This window comes from Diabrotica undecimpunctata, chromosome 4 (genome assembly GCF_040954645.1).
Source record: "Diabrotica undecimpunctata isolate CICGRU chromosome 4, icDiaUnde3, whole genome shotgun sequence".
In the NCBI taxonomy this organism is placed as follows: domain Eukaryota; kingdom Metazoa; phylum Arthropoda; class Insecta; order Coleoptera; family Chrysomelidae; genus Diabrotica; species Diabrotica undecimpunctata.
The window spans coordinates 151747753-151772263 of record NC_092806.1 but is presented as its reverse complement, the minus strand read 5'-3'; the positions used below and the strand labels follow the sequence as shown (position 1 = coordinate 151772263).

The following is a 24511-nucleotide window of genomic DNA, read 5'->3' as shown; positions in this document are numbered from 1 at the left end:
TTTCAATGTACTTACATGTTTATTATAGATATATAAAGCAAATACATGGGAAGCTATTTTACTACATACCAAAATGTTGGATCAATAAATATAATGTATAGTAGACAAAACATCCTTGAGGATCGATAAAAAATCATGATTGTCCAACTAAAAGGGTTTTATATATTACAAAATAGGCTCTACTGCAGATACGTCCAAATATAGAAATACGAGTTCCTATATGAATAAATTTGTACTCTAGAAAATCTCACAAACATATAAAAAAATATTTTATCTCGTAGGGATTTTGCACAACTCAACTGTTTTTAGTACTAATCTATTTTCAGAAGAAATATACGTTACAACTAATCAAATGCTCAGGGTGTTTTAAATAGTTCAGTGCCAATTCGGTTTGGTTCAACAGTGTTTTAAATAGTATAGGTACGATATGAATTCAAATATATAAAATATCGATAGGAATTCGGCAGACATAGTGATAGCTATAATGGCGTAAATAGTAAAAAAAAGTCAATTGAAAACTAGGAGGTATGTAGTCTATGAACGAAATGGATTTTAATAAGTACAGATGCATCAATTCCTTGGCTTTTTTAGTAAAACTGTACGGATGCATACAACAGGATAGAAAGGAGCAATTTAATTAATTTTAATTATATCATTCAAAAGAATTGTAAAGGTTTAACCAACAAAAAAGAAGAAAAACAAGAAGAGAAAAAATAAAGGAAAAAACCCAATGAAATCAGTGTGTTCACAGGGGTAATCAGTAATACATTAGTAGAAGACATTAAAATATTTTAAAAAATATGGAAGGGACCTGTCATCGACCAACTAAAATTTTGATTAATCACGCCTTCTGATTAATAACGCTTCTCAACAAAGAGTATATTGAGGCGGCACATATAACAGTTGACCGACACCAATGGAGAAATATCATTATTCCAAACTCTCCAAGCTGTTGAAGCTCAATTATAAATCACAACACATTTTTCTCTAAGATATTAATGACTTTGATTATGATTCTTATGGCCATATGCATTTTTATATGGGAACAGACATGCAAAACCAATAGAAAGAAGATACATGCTGCACACAAAAACATTTGATATAATCAGCAAATGTTCGTGGATACGTGGCAGAAAGATTCCTATTGAGAGGCACTCTGCAAATCAGATACTAGAGATAATTAATAAAAAAACAAGACTAAAATTCATTGAACTACAACCAAATCATATCTTCAGAGAGATAACAGGGTACGACGTCTAGCACCGATGGAATCACAGAACACCCAAACAAAAATTGCTTGAAAATGAATTAAAATACTGGGATAGTAATGTGAGTAACTCTGAAGCGCCTCCATTCCATTGACTCTCATCCACATAACCCTCAAAAATATATAAAAATAACAAAAAATTTGCCTAACGCCAGAAAAAAATATGTAAAAAATACTACACACAAACGGCAAAAAAATACATACTAATAAAATACCTAAAAACCATAGCACGAAGGTACCATTTCTGAATATAGAGCTTCTGGTGTTTGATCAAGCGTTCAGGGTCTGGAAAATTAGCCGAGGTCCGGTGATGGCATATGCAATACAATGAAAAGATAAAACAAGAACCGTCTACTAGTCCGTCGGCCTATACTAACCACCTCAAATTGTCCCGGACATTATACGGAGACGTCCTATTAACCATGATACTCACATAGCTCGGATTTAGTCGTGGGGGACTACAAAGGTATTACGGTACGTGTGGTGGAGTGTATGGTCGGGGTTGTAAAAATTCATGTCTGGCTTGTGCAAAGGCCTACCATCTCCCACGTGCGACCAACTGGTCTAAACGTTAGCAACTGTGTTCTGACTTACAGCAGGCTGCCCCCTTTGTCGGCCATAAACACCAAACCTGTTCAGAAACGATATTAAATTTCGAAACCAAGCTAGGGCACGAGTTTAGCAACAATTCTATTAGTATCTTTTCGGAGACCCACTGACCAATCTAGGTAACATGTAAAGAGAAATGACCGTAGGAAAATGCTCAACAAGAAATATTTTGTGGTAATGCATAAAAATAGTACTAATTTTAAATTGAATTTGTCAACACCCTTGAATTTAACCATGGCACTAAATTATTACAATGAGTACTACCTATAGATATAATATTAAAACATGTTTAGTATCTGTTATAAATATTTCAGCTTCATATGAATATAAAGTATACAAATTCTAAAAATTTTACACTCTAATCTTGGTTTTTATTTTTAATTGCTTATAAATATCTTAGTTATTACCTTCGGAGATTAATACTTTTGTTTTAACATTACACAATAAAATAACGGAGTAAAAAATTGAATAATTGCTAATAGCAAAAATAGTTTCTAAATTTTTTTTAGATATGAGCTAGAGGTAAAAATTATGCACAAGATTTTTCAGAAGTTGTTTTAAATATTATTGCATGTAATTGTTGATACCCAAGGCGAAAGTTTTTAACAACAGTAACATTTAACATATCGTAAGAACCAAATTGATCTCATTACTTAACAAGCGACTTAAAAATTCAATCAAATCAGTAAAAACATCCATATCTAGGAAAACAACTGAGAATGCAATCGCGACGTATATCAAATCTTTTTAGATTTCAGAAGTGTATAATTATATAGAAAGGAATAGCTGTGGAAACTTTTCGCAGAATAAGAGTATTAAGGAAGCTGGTAAGATTAGCACATTAGAGAGAAGATTAAATCAGAATTAGCACCCCCACATCAGATGAATTGCAAATATAAGACAAGGAGATCCTCTTTGCCAGGAGATAAGACGAAGTGCATGTTGGGTACGAATACCTCGATTCATAGAGAATCAACAGTCATCACCAGGGGAACGATAATAACAAAAAGCTTACAAATAGTAGCCTGCTGACGAAGTTTATATCATAGCTGGAAGCAGAAGGGATACTATAGAAGCATTTAATCTAATAGGAAAAGCGACCTGAAAACCAATGAACTCAAAACAAAATATAAGAACTTTAGTAGGTCAAAAGGACTTTTTTATTTATTCTCTGTAAGTATTTGCTTGCTAAGATCTTAAATGTTAGCTACAGCATCTGTAAGGTTCAATTCGTTGTATTCTCTATGTCCGGGTATTACAGTTTTACTTTTATGGACCAGGAACCTAATCCTCTTACCTCATCTTATCGTTAACCGAAAACATAAGGAGCGAAGGTGCCAAGAACGGGACCAGTGGGACAGTGTGTAGCAGTTACCACGCTGCTCAATTAAAAATCTCCTTAGATACACCCATGGCCCAAATTAAAATGTAAGAGGTCGCTGGTGGTGTCAACTGTGGCTGAGCGACAAGCGAAATCTTGGTTTTGGTTACCAGTTCGGGTCAAGACTCGATAGTGCGTAGCAGTTTTGCATATCTCTGCTGGCGAATTTGGGACCGATTTGAGAAGTGAGCATTTTTACATTTGTCGAAATTCTAGTTCATCCATCATGAAATATTAAAGCAACTCAAATTAAGCAAGAAACTTAAATAATAATAAACTAGATATCAAACCACGCCATAATGACAATCGTTCTAAAGTCCTAAAGCTGTCCTAAGTTGTCCTATCTAATTTCATTGTTTGTGTTAAAGGACTCTAAAGTTGCTCGAATTCTTCTTTGATATTTGGTATCTCTCTGGTCCTTTAAATTTGTTCCTCTGAGCTAAGCCATTCTTTATTAGTACGTTCAATAACTTCACTCCAAATTCTCCTTCTTGTAAATTCTTATTCTTAAATTACAATACCCCATTGGGGTATATTGGGAATTCAAGTGGGATCAGGATTGGAATCGAGTCGTATTTACTATCTCAATCCTGTTTGAAGTTCAAGGATAGTCTAAAATTGGTTCACCGAAAATGCGGAGAAAGTTAAGAACTTCAATTTTGCGTGGAACGTGAGACAGCGTTTACCAGAGGACTTACGGTTTGGAGTGTCATAATATATGGAAGTAGGTCCAGTATTTTTGGAAATAAACATGAACGCCCAGGGTTACATTCATAATATCTTAGAACCCGTTACAGTTCCCTATCTTTGGGAACTACAAAACCCTCTTTTCCAATACGATAATGTCAGCTCCTACACGGCAGCTCTTGCTTTAATGTTTCTCTATTAATCTTCGATGGCCAGAAACTTGACCAGAACTTTCTGCCATTTAATATGTACGGGCTGTGATATGCAGAAGGTTAGACAGATTGCCTGCTCCGCCGATGGATTTGCATTACCTTCGGAATGAGATTCAGCAAGCTTGGACCTCTATAACGTAGGAATATATAGATCACCTCGTTTGAAGTACGCATCGCTGAGTAGAGAAATGTATTACCTTAAGAGGAGCTTAAACTGATTACTAAATTTTAAGGTTATGTACTACTCCAATTCTCAGAAAACTTTTATCAACTGATACACTATAAGTATGTACCCATTTTATCATAAAAAAACTATTAAAATATGTTGGCGCTTACTGAGTGTTGTATTTTCTATGTCAAACAGCATAATATTTACCTCTAGTTTTTTTTATATAAATAATATTAAAAATAAATAAACTCAAACGTTGTTAATAACATTAACAGGTTGGATGTTTTCTTTTCTTTACGCTTGAAATTGAATTTTTTGAAACGTGTTCAAACGCAGTACCAGGAATTATTGTTATCAGAACCCTCTCTTAATATACCTATGAAATTTTATACATATCATTTGTTGCAAAGTAAAGTAGCGACAGTTTTACATAAAATCATGTTATTCGTTCGTTTTAATCGCCGATCATGATACAAATAACCGAAGCACCAAAACATACTAAATTATTTTAAAATTAAATTAAAACTGAGCAATCGAAAGCTCCATTTTATGGTAAAATAGCGTATCTGCCTTAAAAATATGGCGTCTGCCAAATGGTTGTGTAAAATAAATCGTAAGTTCTACTTTAGTTCATAGCGTAACCACAATCTGTGAAATTAAAAATATCGTAAAGTGCGCCGCATACGATATTATTCCTTCCCCAAGGATCCGTGCTCAGTCCAACATTATTTTTAGTGGCAATAAGTGATATAATCAAAAATATTTAAGCTCCCTTACAAGCCCGTTTATACGCTGACGGCCTAGTGGTATCTATTAAAGGCAAAAATATCTCCTTAATGTCCTCAATTCTTCAAAACTTTTTAGACAATCTCGAAAATTGGTCTCACCTTACAGGCTTTCAATTTTCAATAGAAAAATCAATGAGAGTTGCATTCTCTTCAAGCTCCTTGCCACAACCCCCAACCCTCAGAATCTATGAGAAACAGCTGGAGTTTAGAGAACATTACAAATCCTTGGTTTTAATCTTTGATTCAAAGCTTACATGGAAAGATCACATCTCACAACTTATCCTTTCTTGTAATAAAAGATTAAATGTATTAAGAACTCTTTGTAACAAAAACTGGGGCTCAGATCAATCCACTCTACTTCTTCTGTATAAATCTTTAATGCGTTCTAAACTAGATTATGGAGCACTTGCCTATTCCACTGCTAATCAGTAATTACAGGGGCTTTTCCAACTTCCCCGGTACCCGGCATTTATGCTCTTTTAGGAGAACCACCGCTACATCACCGCCGCATGTTCCTCACTCTATCACATGCAGCCTCAGTCGCTTGTAATATCTCAAAACCAATATATCAAAATACTTTTACAAATAAATATGTAAACAAATTCCAAGATATTCGCTATACTAAAAAACCATATTACGAAAGAATTAAATCCATACTTCAAAATCTAAACACTAACTTTCCGGATGTTTTCTCCTCGGATATTAAATATCCTGAGCCTTGGCTGATCAATATTTACCAATCTGTGATACATCTCTGATCCATTTTGATAAATCCAGTACAAACAACTCACACATTCGACTAAAGTTCGAAGCCCTCTTAGAAAAGTACCCCGACTACTATTAAATCTATACAGATGCATCCAAGTCCGAAGACGGAGTAGGGCATCAATCGTTTCCTTAGAAAACAATCTTTTTTTCCGTCTACCCCCAGTATGTAGCACATATTCAGCTAAGCTCTAAGCTATATACCGTGCTGTGAAACTTTTTAATGAGCTTACCTTCACAAAAGCTCTGATTATAACAGATTTCATTAGCTCTCAAAACTCATTCAAACATATTTTTCCGAAACGTCCTTTTGAAAAGTTACTAAAATACCAGCTGTCCCAAGCTTATCAACATGGAAGAAGAGTTCAATTTTTGTGGGTACCCTCACACGTCGGAATAACGGGAAACGAAGAAGCTGACAGGAATGCACGACAGGCAATTTTAAGCAATTATTCGGAGCCGATAGACAACAGTGACTTGAAAGCTTATTTTAAAAATAAAGTTGTGTTTGTGGCGAAATGAGTGGTCTCAAAATAATTCTAAGCTTAATAAGATCAAGAGTAATGTTTCCCAGTGGATTCCATCGTCGCTTAACAGGCGTGAACAAATTGTGCTTGCGCGTCTATGTCTAGGACATATTAAGTTAACACACTCTTACCTTTTCACAAAGAATAACCCACCCATATCTGATTAGTAGTAGAACAGATTAACAGTAGAACACTTTTTAACAAATTGTGGTAAATACGAACAAGAAAGATATAGTTAAAATATCTCGAACTCTCTAGCAGAAGCTCTAGGTCAGGAGTGTTCCTCTGATAGTATAATTATATCTAAGATCTTTAAACATTTTGTATAATCTGTAGGACTATGCGTTGTTATAATTTGTGTTGGATGTATATTCATTTCTTGGAGTTCCAACCTTGTATTCCTCCACGCTCTAAGCAATAATTCTAATTTTTTTTAATATGAATTCGGTTTCATTAAACCCTGTTAAGTAGAATCTTGATGGACGAACAACCTTCAAACGTGTCATACTCTAAAAAAACATCCAACCTGTTTTATCAAACCTACGATTTACACAGCGTTCAAAAATAAAACAGAAACAACAATAAAAAGGAACTTAAAATGCATACGCTCAATTAACACAACTTGTCTTTGTACTATTATTTAAAGCAAATTTTTGTACCATACCATACATATTGTAAAAAGGAAACGCACAGAGTACCTTAGTTATTTTGCTTTTTATTTATCACAATCGAGTAAATGAGGTAGCCTCAAAAAGTGACTAGGGCGTCATATCTACTACATATTTTTATACTCTGCTTTTTTAGAATTCTAGTACTTAATTGGTATACATAAAAGAAAAATAAATATTAAATTGGTCCAAAATTAACATTACATATATATTTTTGGTATCAGATAAATAAAACTGCTAGATCGATATAATATGCCAGTATATTATATCGATGAATAGGTATGACAGTATAGGAAGTAAGTGGGAGAAATAAATATGTGACAATTGACAGTTAAGTCACATTGAATGTAATACAGACTTTATAATATAAACTAAGGGCGACCATTCAATTACTTCTCCATAAATGTAGCAGTAATTGAATGTTTGTTAAGAGCAATGTACAGAGTGGACAAAACTGGTTTAGTGATAATGATAATATTAAAACCAGGACTGATGAAAATACAACCTACCTACATAAATATTAGTATTATAGTAACTAAGTAAATGAAAATGAAAGGGTAGATATAGATCAGAAATGGCATTCCATAAAAAGAGTTATTCTATAAGCAGCAGAGAGATGCATTGGAAGAAGGACAACAAAAAAAAAAGGTTCAATCCATAATGCGAAAGTAAAACTGGTAGTTGAAATGCAAATAATGGGGGAAACAGATCTTTTGCTGCAATTGGGAAAGAGCAGTGTTTTAGGACAGAGCAGATGGGAAGAACTGTAAGACGGCCTAGTAAAAGAGAGGTGAAAAGATGCAGTCAGAAAGGATTTGAAAAAAATGGGGTTAGGTTAGGTCAGGTGCAGTAGAAAATAGTGACTGGACCCACAAAGATTTGCGATGGCATTGATGAGATGATTATAGTAGCTAAAAGAGTAAAAACTAAACAACATACAAAGATGCCGTTATAGAGTAGATTGGTAAGAGAAACGCGTGTAAGATAAACATAATTTTCATCAACTTCTAAATAATTGAGAATCATCTGGTATTTTACGATGCAGAAAAGCGTTATCCGAAAATGCATAGACCGTAGACCTAATAAAAAGATGTAGAAAAAAGTGCTATGTCATTTTCATATGCACCAGTACATTTTGGTTGGTTTAAGACCTTATACACATGCGGCTGGGAATGGGATCGGCCAGGGAGGCGCATTGAGCCCCCTCCCCTTGTTACTAATACATTTTAATATCATACACATTAATAATACAATGAGAAAAGTGCTAAAAAGATTAAAAAGCATTTTGTTCTATGTAGACGAAGCAGTAGTAGCAAGGAATATCACAAAACAAGATGGCATTATGTTTTATGTTAATTTTGAATCAATTACAAATATGTATTGAATGTCTTACATTTTAAAAATTATTCTTTATATATAAATAAAGTTTGCAGCTCGTTATATTATAAATTATAATATTCGATTGAAATAAAAGTATTCATTGACGATCCTGTGTCTTTAATAATATTGTAGTACACACATATACGACTAAGTAGGTATATTATATTTTTTAGACACTCAATACATATATAAAAAACTCTAACAGCCAAATTTTGAATTTCATTTTGATTTTGTCTTGTCAAAAGTCTAAACTACATCCTATTAAATTTTAAAGTAGATCAAATCTACGTCATAGCTAATCTTTTACAAATAAAAAATATCACAGCCAAAAATTACCACGCCAATTTTTTGTAGTTTTCCTTCTTCTTTTTTTCATCACATTTAGTACTAGAATTTTCGACTGATTTGTAAAGTGTTTAGGGAAGAATACAAGACGAAATAGTCATATTATTGGAAGCAATAGGAGCAGGCACTTGTAGGTGTAGTGCCTGAGAGGTTGTACCTAGAAACAGATAATATTAAATCCTATAATCATATCTGTGGAAAAATATTACGTTCAACATAACAGTGTGCGGTGTTTACTATATTATAATCAAGTGGGGGCAATTTTGAGACATTATTTAAATCTTTTGATTTTTGATGCCTAAACGGCTATACAATTAAAAGCGAAAAACATGTTTTTGTACAGAAATATATACAAAACCTTCTAAAGTATTAGTGAATGTCGATAGCGATGATAAGTAAACTGTATACCCAAGCTTAAACAAGCAATTCAGAGCGACGCTGGGAATATTTGGCGGGTGTTGGGGAAAAGTGATATAAGTCGAAAAATGTAAAAAATGAGTTAAACATAGATACCACTTTCAAATGCATGTATCTTTGATAGGGTGAAGTGATATAAGTCAATTTAATAGGCAAGCAGATGTTATTTGTTTGCGTTACATGATACAAGTATTTTTAATATCATTTAATATAGTGAAAAATGTTATAAATATTCTAGTACTATTTGTTTTGCCTCCATCTGCCAGACAGGAAAAAAAATTATAGAGAAAACTGAAATAAGTCTAGTTATAATAGTCTTCCCTATATAATTTTATGATTAATATTTCTGAATAGTGATACAAGTGCAAATATATCAAAAGTTATGGGTAAAATATGATTGTGAATAAAGGTATATGTAAAAATATATCACTATTCTCGTTAAAAAATATAGGGAAAAACATTATATGTTGACATATCACAAATGTTTTAACTCCAAAATTGAAAACTGATGATATATGTTGAGATATATTAGTAGTTACGGCAATAGAAATTCAAACTCTGCAGTTTTAGGTCGACTTACCTCGCTTTTTCCTATTAAAATAATGACCGCTTTGTTCCCGCTCAATCGACAATCGTCATTTGTGGTTTAGTACTACACGTGTGACACGTGTGTTACTGTTGGTTTTATCCACTTTTGTTTTGACCTTTTAAATCGTGGGCGTTCTGGGAAAATCCACTAAAGTTTTGAGTAAAACGCATTTAAAGATTTCTATACCTCTTAAAAATCAGGAACACTGGTTGGTCAAGTTCTGGTACCTGGATATTATTTGGAAGTATGTTATCCACACGTGGTGTGCACATTCATGTAAAAATATTTTGAAAAACATTATTTTATTGATGAAAACTGTGAAAAAGATGGAGTTAGTTGATTTTCCTTGTCACTGATTGCACCTATTTAATATAACGGTTAAAACATTTAAATGTATAAATTAATATTTATGGGGTAAAACCTTTTATAATAAAAGACAAAAAGGTCTTGAATATTTATATTCTCAAAAAAACAGATATACATAGAGATAAGTGCAGACACTAAGGGTTTTGAACACTCATGTCATCTTCGGTACCACTATCCCCAACATCGGGTTCAATTATGACATCTGTTACCAGTTTTGACATGAGAAGAGACCTGTACCAACCCTGAAATTCATCTGGTATAATGTTGTTTTTGCACAATTTCATTAAATCCTGCTTTTTTTGAATACTAATAGGTAGCTTTTTTGTGTAAAGCTTGGGTAAATCTTTTGGTTGATTTGGTGGCCTCCCCTTTCCGTAAATAGGAATTGAGCGGTAGGAGTCGGTATGTCTATACTTGTATTGAATTATGCCTGTGCCTGGTTCATGCTTGGAATATTTTAAGCTTTTAATTAGTAACCAATTAACAACCTTCCCAGTTTCGTCTTTAGATCTATTTTTAATAAGATTTTTTGAAAGGTGCTTCAAATCATAAAAATCTGTGTACTTTAGTTCTGTAATTTTATACGGTTTGGAATTTTTTGATTTTCGCGTAGATCGGGCTATCTGGAAGATATTTAACCAATCGTTCATTGAATACACAGATACATGGTTTTTCGCTTTTTCTATCGCACTATGCATCGAATCAGCTTCCATATAACTGTGCACGCTTTCCATAAATTTATGTTCTATAACGTTAATACGTGAATTATTCACTGCGTGTAACAAAAGGGCTACCACATGTTGATTTCTGTTTTGTTCTCCACATGTATCAGACCAAAATGCTATTTCAGTTACATGTGGAGGCAACTGGTTGATGTATTTAAAGAGGCACGTTCCTATCTCTGAACTCCCTCGTTTGCCTTTTATTTCAGTCCAACAATAACAACTTGCTTCTTCGGATGATTGGTATATGGTAAGGTTGTATACACATAATTTGGGCTAACATCTGAACTTCGTATCTGTAACACAGATTGTAGATCAAATGTTACATACACAAAAGTATTATCTTGTAGTCATCTCTCCTTTGTAAATGACACTACAGTGTCTATCATTATCTAGGTTTTCCGCTGTAAATGGCTTATGCGTTTCACATATTAAGCACTGATCCTTTTTCGGCTTAAAAAATGAATAATTATAATTTCGGCCAAATATTCGTTTGTACGTTACCAGTGACACTGGTGGTTTTCCTTTCTCCTCCAATTCCCCCTTTTCGCATTTTTCTGTATACAACTGATACATTTTTAATATAGACAAATTGCTATCCAAATACTGCCTTTTAGTGTATCGTCGGGAGTAATGCGATTCTTTTGTGGGAAAACTTTCTATGTGGCATTTTATCTAGGCGATAACTTCAGGCTTAGTTTTATTGGCAGGAGATGACATCCCCCTTTTGTCATTACCAACAAAATTTCCAGATAAACCTCTATGTTTAAAAGCATTTGGAACAACACAGTTACCAATGTTAAGTGTTTTTAAGAAGAAAAGCTGGCATATACGACGTTTGGTTTTATTCTTCTGAAAATGGTATTGTTTAGAATTTTGACGAATAACTGAGTCATCAGTTTTGCGTCGTCTTTTTTCTGGACTTTTTACGGTAACATTACTTAAAATAAAATCTTTCTGTCTGACAAAATCAAGATTCCAGTATGCTAAACACATCACTTTCCTGTTTTCTTCTGTGAAGTCCTCGTGACATTTAAAGCAGCAATTTTGACAATCAACTGGTTGGAGTGTCTTAGCTGGTCGTTTTTTTTCTTAATTTGATAATCTAAACCCTGACTTCGTCTTTTCCTGGCAACATTACATTTCTAAGTTTTAAGATTGGTTGCTTTTCACCTATTTAATTTTTTGATTGGACTCCTGTTTTCAGGGCTGTTCGGCTTAGACAGAGATAAATCACTATTATACTTAGACAGAGATAAATCACTATTATACGTTGGATCGTTGACGGAATCATCACTAAATGGATCTACAACAAACACTAAAATTAACGAATTGTACTTGAAATCTATATAAGTTTCATACCGGACAGTGGAGTTGTAGTTCTACATATTGACACAGGTTGTGGTTCTTCCTGAACAGCATTAACCTCGATCTGGATTTTGTGCCTTCTCAGCATCCTCCACCATTTTACACAATAACTTTCCTCTGCTATACATTCTAAAGAATTTTATAAACTAACCAAGTTTCATCGACGTCCAAACACAATTAAATTTAATGAAGTGTTTAGCAAACATAACCGCACTATTTGGAGTTAGTTGATTCTCCTTGTTCCAGGTTCTACTATTGCGGCTTGTATAGGCAACTAAAATTACACTATGTGCAGTTAGTTGATTTTTCCTGTCAAGCTTTGTAATTGTTTGTGAATAAGAATCAACTAAGTGCACTTAATTTATTTCTGCTGTATAAAAAATTCCGCTAAAGGAGTTGAACTAAATCATAGTTCAGATTTAAAAATGATGAATGACGAATTTGAAGATATAGGGTTTTTCCTGTTAAAATATTTATGTTTCTGGATTTAATCGTAATAAAATGTCAAAATTGAAAAAAATGGAGTTAGTGGATTTTCCCAGAACGCCCACGAAATGAGCTTTAAGTATTCGAGAGAAATGTAATAAGTAGTGTAGTGATAGTATACCTCACCTAGTTGTAATATAACATCAATTCCTGTTCGAGATTATTTAGTAATAGCCGTGAGAAATAAAAATTAGAGGTTATGGCATCTCAAAGAAGCAAATTGATTTTCAAACTGTTGGAAGAAGATAATGTAAATACTGGAGACCTCCAAGGTAATAATTGTTTATTTATCTGTACAATAATAATTAAAACAGTAATATCATTATTTTTTATACGACATACTAGATTAACAACATTTATTTTTGCGTAAAAGTTTTCTAGATGCAACTCAACTATAACTTGGTGAATATGCCTATTGTTTTTGGTTAACTTTGACCAGTGGCGTTACTTTAATTTGTATCTCTAGAAATTTTAAAAATTAATGTATGTAAAAGTTGATGCTTAACTTACATACTCAATTCCAATTTCAGATTTCTTATCATTTTATACATAAAATAATATATTTTCGGTTTTCTCTAGAGGGGACCGAATTTCCATAAAAAGTAAAAACCAATTTTGGCGTGACAATTTCATTTTTCTGGAAAAAAAATTGACAAAATTTATTAGTTTTTCAAAAATTTGATATTAATCTGGGTTTTTAGATGAAAATTCCATGATGGGCAATGCGGGTGTTTTCCTTGAAGAACCTGTCTTAGCAGATGAATGTAATAGATCAAGTCCTGCACCTTCACTGTCCTTCTGTGTACCGAATGTTCGAAAGACTTTGGAAGAAGTTATTGATCAAGTATGTGGGATTGATGACGACGACAAAGGTTATCTGGAATATCCAGGTAATGAGGAGGCGTTTGATGATAGTGACGCGGACCCAGATTATATACAAGAAAGTGATACCGACTCCGATAATGACATCCCAAAGAAAAAACTGCAAAAAGATACAACAGCACTTATTGCACATGAGTCAGGAAGAGAAATCTTAAAAAATAAACCTGGACGAAAATCGCTAAAAAATGAAACTAGGCTAATTCGTGAGGAAAGAAAGCAGAACAGAAACCTTGGGTTATCGTATACCATGAAGGAAGGAAGGTTTTAAAAGCACGGACATGTCAGGAGCTATTAGGTTGCCGCTTAAAATGCAAAGACAGGATAACTGAAGAAAAACGACAGGAAATTTTCAAAGAATATTGGTCTTTAGCGAGCTTTAACAAACGCGTGTCTTTTATAGCTAGGCTTATAACAACAGACGGAGAGAAAACCACAGAACGTAAATTAGAAAAGAAAAAAACATAAAAATATACTTCTGTCAAACAAATATTTTTTACCACTAAATGGTCAACTACTAGTTAATGTTTGTCAAAGTTGTTTCCTAAAAACTTTCAACGAAACAAAACGGTTTCTAACCGATGTGACAAAAAACAAGATTTCTTCAGCTTCTGCAATGCCACATGATGATTTGCGAGGTCTTGCCTCACCATCTAACAAAACTCCCGAACAAGATATTCAATTAGTAAGAGTTCACATTGGATCAATCCCAACGTATGAGAGTCACTATTGTCGTCGTGACTCATCAAAGATATATCTTCCTCATTACTATACCTTAACAAGAATGTATGAAGAATAAAAAAAATGGCTACCTCACGAGAAAACCCCAGTATCGAAATTCAAATATCAAGAAGTATTCCATTCCATGGAAATAAAAATCAAACAGCCTAAAAAGGATACCTGCGCTACATGCGATAAATATCATATTCTCCTGAAAACAACTAAAGATGCACAAAAAATGCAAGAAATTCAAAATCTTCTTGATAATTACCAACAAGAACCATCAAACGCTTATGATGCTAAGCGTATAGATAAAAATGCTGCGTTAGAAAATGAATCAAAAATCATTTATACGTTTGATTTGCAACAGTGTCTCCCCACACCTGATCTTCAGACTTCAATAGCATTCTATAAAAGGCAGTTGTGGACCTTTAATTTAACATTACATAGATTTAATGATAATCAAGCAATGTGTTTTATGTGGCATGAGGGCGTAGCTGGACGGGGTGCAAATCAGATTGCGTCATGCTTATACAAGCAGATTTCACATATTTCACCTGAAATAAAAGAGATCATCTTATATTCTGATACGTGCGCAGGACAAAACAAGAATTCTTTTCTACCTGCAATGTTCATGATGGTTTTAAAAGAGAATCCCAATCTATCATACATTAACCACAAATTTCTTGTTCCTGGTCACACCCACATGGAGTGTGATTCAGATCACGTAATTATAGAGAAAAAAAAGAAAAGATATCCATGTTCGATAGAACACCCAAGAGACTGGATGAATTTGGTAAGACTATGTGGAAATAAGCGAACTTTTTTAGTTACTGAAATGTGCAGATCGGATTTTCTTGAGTTTTCTTCTTTGTATAAGAATGTCCTTCAACAAAGAAAAATTAACAACTTAGGAGAAAAAGTCATGTGGAAACAAATGAAATGGTTGAGATTTTCATAGAATCCTGGTGTCCTTGAATACAAAAGTAGCTTAAATGTAGACTAACCATTTAAAAGCGTATGTTTTTTAAGAAAAGGTAATACGTGGCCTAAAAACATAAAAATTCCTGTGTCATATAAAGGTCCCAATCCAATAAACATCGATAAAAAAAAGAACTTGGTAGAGCTATTGCCTTATATTTCAGAAACATTTCATGATTTTTATAGAAATTTAACTACGAAGGAGAATATACCAAATACGTTACCCGAGGATGAAAATAGTAGTGACGAGGAGAGTGTACACACAGAAATTGAAATTTTAAAAAATTAAATAAACTTTTACGTTGTATTTGACTATAAATGTACCCCCTTAAGTAAACATAAAACTTTTCACTTTCACATTTTTTTATTTATAATTAATAATTAGATTTGTTACTATATCTTCCGGAAGGGCTTTTGTTCATTAATAAATAATTGTGAAAAGTGATATAAGTCATATTTTTTTTTTAAATTGTACAACTAGGTCCTTTTTACTAGTAGATCTATTTTAATCCAACAAATTCAAAGCCATTTCCAAAAATTGTTTAACGAAAATATCTTATTTGTATCCGTAACAACAATATTAAATTTAAAAAAACAGTAATTGCGTTTTTCTCGAAACTTAAAATTTAGACTTATACCACTTTTCTCCAACACCCGCCATTTATATTCCACTATGCATCAAGAATTTACCCATATAAATCACCATCATTTTATAGTAAGAACGAAAACAAAATAAATATATGTAGATGGATGCGTTTGAATTTAATTCGAGTCTCTTGCCATTCTCTTACACGTGTTTCTGAGTCTACCCGTCATCAGAGAGACTTGTAATAAAGTATTAACATAAATAATAATAAAGTATTAACTTTTTTTTTTTAAATATGACATTTATATGTTTCATTTTTTATATTTCATAAGGTTCAATTATGAGACAGCCTCTGGGCAAATTCTAGACATATTTAAAAGCTGTGTTTAAGTCAGTAATATTGGGTTTGGCTGACAGAAGATCGAACAGAATTCCAAGATATTGGCTACCAAAAATATGATATTTCCTACCGCGAAGAAACTGAAATAACACCAGAAGAAATTAAAAAACACGCCAACGCTATGAAAAATGGAAAGGCTCCAGGACCGGGGGGAGTACCCATTGAACTGATTAAATATGGCCCTGACAAACTATTTCAGCTATTGGCTTATACTTTTAATTTATTCTTGAGAGGAAAAGAGCTACCCCCAGAATGGAAAAATGCATATATCAGCAATCTATACAAAAATAAAGGCGACAGAAAAGATTGTAAGAACTACCGAGGGCTTAGTGTAACTAACTCAATCTGTAGAGTCTAGGGGAAGATAATTAAAAACCGAATTGAAGATTGTTGGGAAGACACTGAAGATCAGAGTGGCTTTCGTACTGGTCGTTCTTGTATAGACAATGTATTCTGCATAAAACAAACAATAGAAAAGCGTTTGGAACATATATGGAGACACACATGGTATTTATTGATCTTCAAAAAGCGTATGACAGTGTCCCATTAGCCAAGCTATGGCAGGTGCTAGAAGACAAGAATATTCCACCGATTTACATTAATGCTGTAAGGGAGTTGTACGATGATATGACGAGTATAATAAAGATTGGACAAAAAGTGACAAAAAAGATAAAAGTGACCAAAGGACTTCGCCAAGGCTGCTGCATTGCACCTACACTCTTTAAGATTTATTTGGAGGGGGTTTTGGATATTTGGAAAAGAAATGTGAACCTATGGGTGTTAAAATTGGAGACCATACACTATACAGCTTGCATTTTGCTGATGACCAAGTAATACTTGCAGAAGATCAAGATGATATCCACTACATGTTACGAAAAATAGATGAAGAATATACTAAGTGGGGCTTATCAATTAATCCATCAAAAACAGAGTACGTAGTAGTGGGAGGTGAAGGAAAGCACTTAGAACTAGGAAGCAAACAAATTCAAAATACTGATAGCGATAAATATCTCGGTGTAAACATTACAAGCAATGGTCGGAATACAAAAGAAATAGCTACTAGAATTGGTCAAGGAAATTTAGCAGTACGTCAACTGAATAGTATACTTTGGAATAACCACATCACCCGAAACACAAAAATTAGGATATACAAAAGTATCATAGAAAGCATTGCTACATATGGTTCAGAGCTTTGGGTAATAAATAAAAATGACGCATCCAAAATAAAAGCAATGGAAATGAATTATTGGAGAAGATGTTGCCAACTCACTAGAAGAGATAGAGTAAGGAATACTGAAATCAGAGAGCGTATGGGCATAGACATTGACGTCCTGGAAACTATAGAATGCAAAAGGCTGAAATGGTATGGCCATGTAGAAAGGATGAATGGTCAACGATGGCCAAAGAGAATGTTACAGTGGATCCCCACCAACCGCAAGAAAAAGGGAAGACCAAGAAGATCGTGGAGACAAGAAGTAAAAGGTGCAATGGAAGATAGGGGTCTACAAGTAGATGACTGGAACGATCGCAAACGTTGGAAGCTAGGTTGCGAGAAACGGCGGCAGCTGTAATAAACTCGTTATATATATATATATATATATATATATATATATATATATATATATATATATATAAAGATATATATATATATATATATATATATATATATATATATATATATATATATATATATATATATATATATATATATATATATATATAATATATAACGAGTTTAGTTTTAGTTTAACGAGTGGGTTTGGGAGAAAGTAAAACGGCATGGTACAAAAATGATACACAAGCTATATTAGAAAATACTTTTTTTTATAAAAGAAGGAAATTAAAAGGTAGCTATAGTAAACGAAACATTATTTCAACGGAAATGTATTTTAACAAGAAATTTAAGGTTCATTGAACATTGTAAGAAGAAAGATATACTCTAAATGTTAGTGACTTCTTCATTCTGTCCCACCATGAGAAGTCGAATTAGGAAGCTTCATTACTACGTCTATAAGATCCAGCCACACCCTTAATACGAGAAGGATCGGAAGGAAAACTGGTTCCAGCTATGTTCCTAATAAGATCAGATGAGTTACTTAGGTTTAATTTATTGATTCTTTCCTGTACGCGGTCGTAAAATCCATAAACCAAAAATAGATCGCTGGTTGCCGTTCGTCTATTTAATTATAATTGCTCCATGTTCTTATGGCTTAACTTAACCTTTTTTAAGAAATCAGTCGTGTCCAGGTTTGTTGTTTTTAAATTGAGTTGTGATGTTGTTCTCATCTACAAATAATTTGACTGTTTCTAAGTTATCTTGTTTTGTCATGGCATAACCCCATTTGGCCAAAATTTTAATTTTTTCCGCCAGGTCATGCTCCATTTCGGGTCTAAGATCGCTTTTTCGATCTTGTATTTTATTGTGCTTTCCATGGAACCGTCTACCTAACGTGGATTTATCTATTTTAAAGCATTTTGATGCCATTCTAAAACTAATCTTACCTTCTTTGACAAGATTTAATGCTGCCTGAAGGTCTTCATCGTTACATTTTATGATTTTAGCTTTTTCATATATTTTCTTCGCTATATTGCTAAAAAATATATACTTCTTGGTCTCATATTTACCCTAATGAATGTCTCACTTTTGCACATGCTAAACAATTCGACATAACTTACATAATTCGACATAATTACTTGTCATTATGCTTCAAGACAACTGCCGCGCAATTCGCGCTAGAGGAAAAAAGCTCGACTATGGAAGTATTCTCGTTATATCGACGGGTTTACCGATTTAAACCGAATCAAATAACGCACAGCGCCACAAACGATGAAAGTTAGGAAACGAAATTTAAATTTTTTTCATTTAAAAATGCATAAACTAATATTGCGCTTTTTGAAAACATTTAAGAAATATTACGTTTACCTATATTTTAATTGGGTAATAAGGCACTTTAAAGTTTTGGCTATCGTTGATATTAGTATCAAAATTCGTCTTTTTTTTTTCTTTAAAAATATTAATTGTCTCATTTTTGCACCACTTTTTTCAGCGTCTCATATTTCCACCACATGACCCTATTATAGTATCTTATGTAGGTATTTTTGACAATATAATTTCAAAACAATAATTAATAAAAAGAAAGAGAATTACTACAACTTTTAATACTAATTAAGGCTCACAAACAGCTATAGAAGGTATCAGGAGACTAAAGATGAATTTTATCAGTTTCTTTCAATAAACAGGACCGTATTGAGCCAAGCTTGTCAACTTGAAATGAAATTACTAAAAAAGATTTTTATACAATTTTCTAAAATGTCTGAAAATATATTTGGAGGTTTCTAACTACAGCGAGCCCTCAATGACTAATTCGCCGAAGAAGTTACGTAATTTTTAGTACTTTAACGTGGATCTTGTTCCAGTACCTGATACAAAGAGGAACTACTGAAAAATTATTCCTTTTGTCACAAAAAGACTAACGAAGCAACAAGAGCCGAAGAAGCTTAAAAGGCACAGTGAGGAAAATATCTAGGTTCTTGATAAAACAGCGTCTTAACCGAAATGAGGTTCGTCAGCAGGTCCTGAAGCCCATCCAGAAGCTGTTAAAACCAGAAGAGGTGGAACGGAAAGGCAAATAATCGAAGAGGGTCCTTTCTGGAAAAACTCCCAGAAGCGCAGCCTAGGAGGCATTAGAATCGGCAAAACAATTACTGGCAAAAATAAGTCGTCCTACAGACAAGCGGTAATTTTTATTAGGTAGAAATACTGCCTCAAAACCATTCAGAGATTTCTCTTTTAGTGTGAGGCTACAAAAGAAATTATTGTGGACAAAATAGTGGAGATGGATTGAAAAGGACATATAAAGCCTAAATTCAGTAACCTACAGTTCAGCTTAGGCTAGATGCTGCTTTCTTGTGGTGATAGAGACACCACAGTTAAATGACTAAAAAGCATAATTTAGAGGCTGCAGCCGCACAATAGCATTTCACATGCCGAAATTCTTATGACTTATCTTCCTGGTAGTGTAAAAAATCCAACACCAGATTCACTAGATTCTCTTAGAAGCACCGATTGATGGTCTCAGTAATAAGAATTGGAGAATTGTAATAAGGCCCTATGACAGAACTGACCCTTTGAGTGGAACCTACAGAGACTTTAAAGAAAGATGACTATATGGTCAACTAAATGTGGACAAGTAAGAATGTTACCACAAAAAAGTCATGCTGACGAAAATCCGTAAAAAATGTTTTCCGTACACCCTTCTCCGTAAACTTTTCTGTAACTAAATACACATAACACAAAAGCTGCATCTTGCGTGCTTAGTAGGAGCTTTAGCAATATCCAAGTAATATTACAATAATTTAAGAGCCATGAATTTACAGAGGACTGCCAAAGAACTATTGGATGTATTCGCAATTGCATGTCTGCCAGTGGCGGCTTTTGAGGGTAGGCAAGATAAGCCGGGCCTACCCAATAATTTTAAGAGCTTTAAAATTGAAAAACATATATTCAAAAATTATTTTAATGCATGTAAATAACTTTTAAACATACTAAATCACTCAATACATTAGTATTATATATTACTCATTATTATATTACCACAGAAAGCATCGAATCGTATTCAGGCATTTTAAATATCATTAATAGGCCCGATCGGAACTGGCCGACCTAACTCACAAATTAAGATCCCCGTACAAAAAGCGTTTGAAGTTAAGCAGCTTGCCGGACAACGATTTATATTGTCGTGTTTATGCTTGCTGTTTAGGCACCAGACGATCGACCATCGTTGTCACTTGTAACGTAATTATCGAATTGTAATATAAATTTTCTTTTAAATTATGATAAAAAATATGTAACATAATCTATAATTGTAACATATTTTTAAACAAACAACACAATTGAAACAAGTGCACGGTTGTCCAAATAAATTTTAAAAAAATTCGTAAAATTCGAAAAACATGGCAACACTGTCGCCGAGCATTAGTTAAAATTTCACTATTATCTGTTATCACAGTTTAACCACAAACTGTGCTGTTATTACTAGTTGCACTAGTTGTTTGGCCGATGGTTGATTTTTTTAAAAATTATGTTGGAATAGTGAGATCGTTTTATAACTGATACATAAAAATGAGTTTTTCTGACGCTTTACCAGGTTGCAGTAATAGTAATGTTGATAGTGAGTGTTTGGACATTGTTGTTTCACTATTGGAATCGCCATTATCTAGAAGAACTGAAGTTGACAGAAAAAAAATTATTATGAATGAAAGGCCTACTCCAACATTGCGTATTGACCAAAAAGATGGGAAAAAGTTGTGTACTTTTAATTGTTCTTGGTATGATGTCTATAAATGGTTGTCTGGAAGTATTACGAAAAACAGACTATATTGTTGGCCGTGTTTGTTATTTTCTAATAAGAAATGTGTATGGAATTGTGAAGGATACTTTGATTTAAAAAATATGTCTGCCTCCTTAAAAACATTCCAATTGGAAGGAACATGTAAGTAATTTCCTGTCCTTTAAGGATGTACAGAAGAGGGCGTTTTCTGTTCGCTATTTGCTAGATGAAAAATCAAAAATCGCAAAAATTATATACAACGCAGAAGTTAAAATGAACAGAGAAATCATTAAAAAATTAGTTTCTTTAACTTGTACTTTTGCGAAACAGGAACTGGCTTTCCGTGGCCACGACGAATCCAATGATTACCTAAATCCTGGAAATTTTAAAGCGATTTGGGAATTAATATTAAAATCAACTCCAGAACTAAAGGTAAAGAGGTATCTCAAAAACGATACAAAACGAACTAATCGTTCTAGTGAAAGACGAAATTCATATTTTTATCGAGAACGCCATAAATAACTCCACATTTTTTGTATGCATTCTTGATAAAACAACCGATATTACTGAAAGGGCACAATGTTCAATAGTATGCAGATTAGTGGACACAAAAGGCGTTGTTCAAGAATATTTCTTAGGTTTTTTGATCTAGGGGAAGACCGAAGTGCTCCAGCGTTACGTAACTTACTATTTAGTGTAATTGGTAAATTTGACTGTAAAGCTAAATTAATTGCTCAAACCTACGATGGAGCTAGTGTTATGTCGGGACAACTTAATGGACTTCAAAAATTAATGAGAGATTCTGCACCATTAACAATATTTAGGCCAGGTACGATCCATCTGGTACGGTCTTTAGAAGATTTCCACTCGCACAAAAAAAAATACACACACTGGCGGCTACTGAAATTTTTTGGGGAGGTCATGGATCTTGAGGGTGATTACTTTTCTTTGAAGCAAGGTCACTTTTGGTCTTAACACCAATAGGATAAGTGGGTTTTGAAATATTTTTAAGCGGGGGTCATAACTCCATGACCCCGTGACACCTCCCTCCGGATCCGCCACTGATTACACATAGCTATATGTAATTTGCTGGCTTGGCCTACCCAAAATTTTGCCACACCAGCCGCCACTGATGTCTGCTAATTTCAAACTTAATTAAACTTTTTTAAGAAGAACAAAAAGAAACAAAAAGAAAACAAAATTTGTTTAATTTATTAATGTATTTTGAGAATGATTTCCAAAGTGGAAATTGAAACGTCAATAAATTTATTTTAAACTTCAATTGTGGCTTATTCCCATTAAAATAGTAATTACTTTAAGATGCCACAAGAAAATAGCTTCAGAAGAATAAACTTACTTTTGTCTTAAAGTTTATTTTTAATGATCTTGCAACAGCGGAAGTAAGATTACTTTCAATCGCGTACATGTCGGAAAAATCTTAGTCGGATTTTCAAAAATTGCTGTCCAAATCAATAGATAATTCATCAGAATTAACACTAGTACTTACTTTGTTGCGACAGTTCTGCTTTGACTCTCCTAGCAATATGCGACCTGGTATGCTTTCTCAGATGATCCTTCCTGTAAAATCCCTTTCCACACTCTGGACATAGATGCCTCTTTTCTCCCGAATGTATAACAAAATGGAGTGTGAGCTGTTCCTTCCTTTTAAACGCCTTGAGGCACACCGTACACACGTAGGGTCGTTCCGGATTGTGAGACTGCTTGTGCCTGGTTAAATGGTCTTTCCTTTTTAGACCGGCACCGCAAATGTCACACACGAAACGTCTTTCCAGCGTGTGGCCTACCAAATGCTGCTCTAGTAATTCTTTTTCTGGGTAAGCCATGTGGCACTCGGGGCAACAGTAGAGAGTCGAGCCGTCTAGGGCTGTTGTAAGACGAATTTCACCTAAAACAATTTTGCATTTTATTTATATAACGGTCTTGTAATATAATGTAATGTAATGTAATGTAAGGTAATGTAATGTAATGTAATGTACTGTAATGTAATGTAATGTAATGTTTATTTACGGACTTGCCATTTTTTTACAAATCAACTTAAATTTAGCTTAAACTATTAAAGCACATTGTGATTACATAAAAAGGCATTTTCGATCTTATTCTTAATAATATGATAATACTGAATATAACATATTTACTGAACCTATATAAGACTCACCTGGTTTAGGTCTGGGCTTCCTTTCTTTCTCAACTTTTTTCTTCTTTTTCTTCGTCTGTGCGACATTCTGAATTTGACCGGTGTTCAAAGTGTTTAAAGTATTCAAACTATTAGTCGCCAAATTATTCACGGTAGACCCAAAACTTGTATTTAGATTTAAATTTAACGAATTATTCTGAATCAAATTGTTATCTGTATTATTAGGAATATTAAGCTGCTGGATATTTTCTTTCTTCAAATTTTCCGAAGAATACTTCAAAAAATGATGGATGCTTAATGGTAAAGTGGACGACGGCAAATGGGACAAATAGTTGGCAACGGTAGCACTAGGCGTAGTCAATGATTGCCAAGCAGAAGGCATAGTAGGATTGTTTTGGTTTTGTTCAGGTTGGCTGATTTGCGTCGGGGGTTGTTGAATAATTCTTTGCTGGTTTTGCGGAGGCGATGATCTTGTTTCCAATTTGGGCTAAAAATAGTTCATTATTACTCATTTTACAGATTTTAGAAATCGAAATCGATCAAGAATTAATGTAGTTAACATTGAATATCGTTTAACAGGGGGTTAAATTTCATAGAAAGAAAAGTACTTAGTAGAATATTCGCATAAACGACTGTTAAATCCCTAAAACAGAGCTTTCAGATGTCAAATAGGTACAGATATTTTCTAAAATAATTCCTAACCTTAGGTACCTA

The 24511-nt window shown here is 33.6% G+C and overlaps 1 protein-coding gene and 1 pseudogene across 1 annotated transcript in view; one reads left to right on the top strand and one right to left on the bottom strand.

Annotated features, from left to right (window-relative positions):
- Window positions 1-24511, bottom strand: part of LOC140440216 (uncharacterized) — a 32881-nt gene continuing 8370 nt past the window's right edge. Inside the window, exons 3-5 of the mRNA XM_072530571.1 lie at window positions 23819-24284; window positions 23150-23548; window positions 1-8955 (exon numbers count right to left, since the gene is read on the bottom strand). Of these exons, the coding sequence (XP_072386672.1) occupies window positions 8870-8955; window positions 23150-23548; window positions 23819-24284 (951 nt within the window). The 3' untranslated portion in view covers window positions 1-8869. The remainder of the gene's footprint in view (window positions 8956-23149; window positions 23549-23818; window positions 24285-24511) is intronic.
- LOC140438036 (uncharacterized) lies at window positions 12946-15615 on the top strand (annotated as a pseudogene).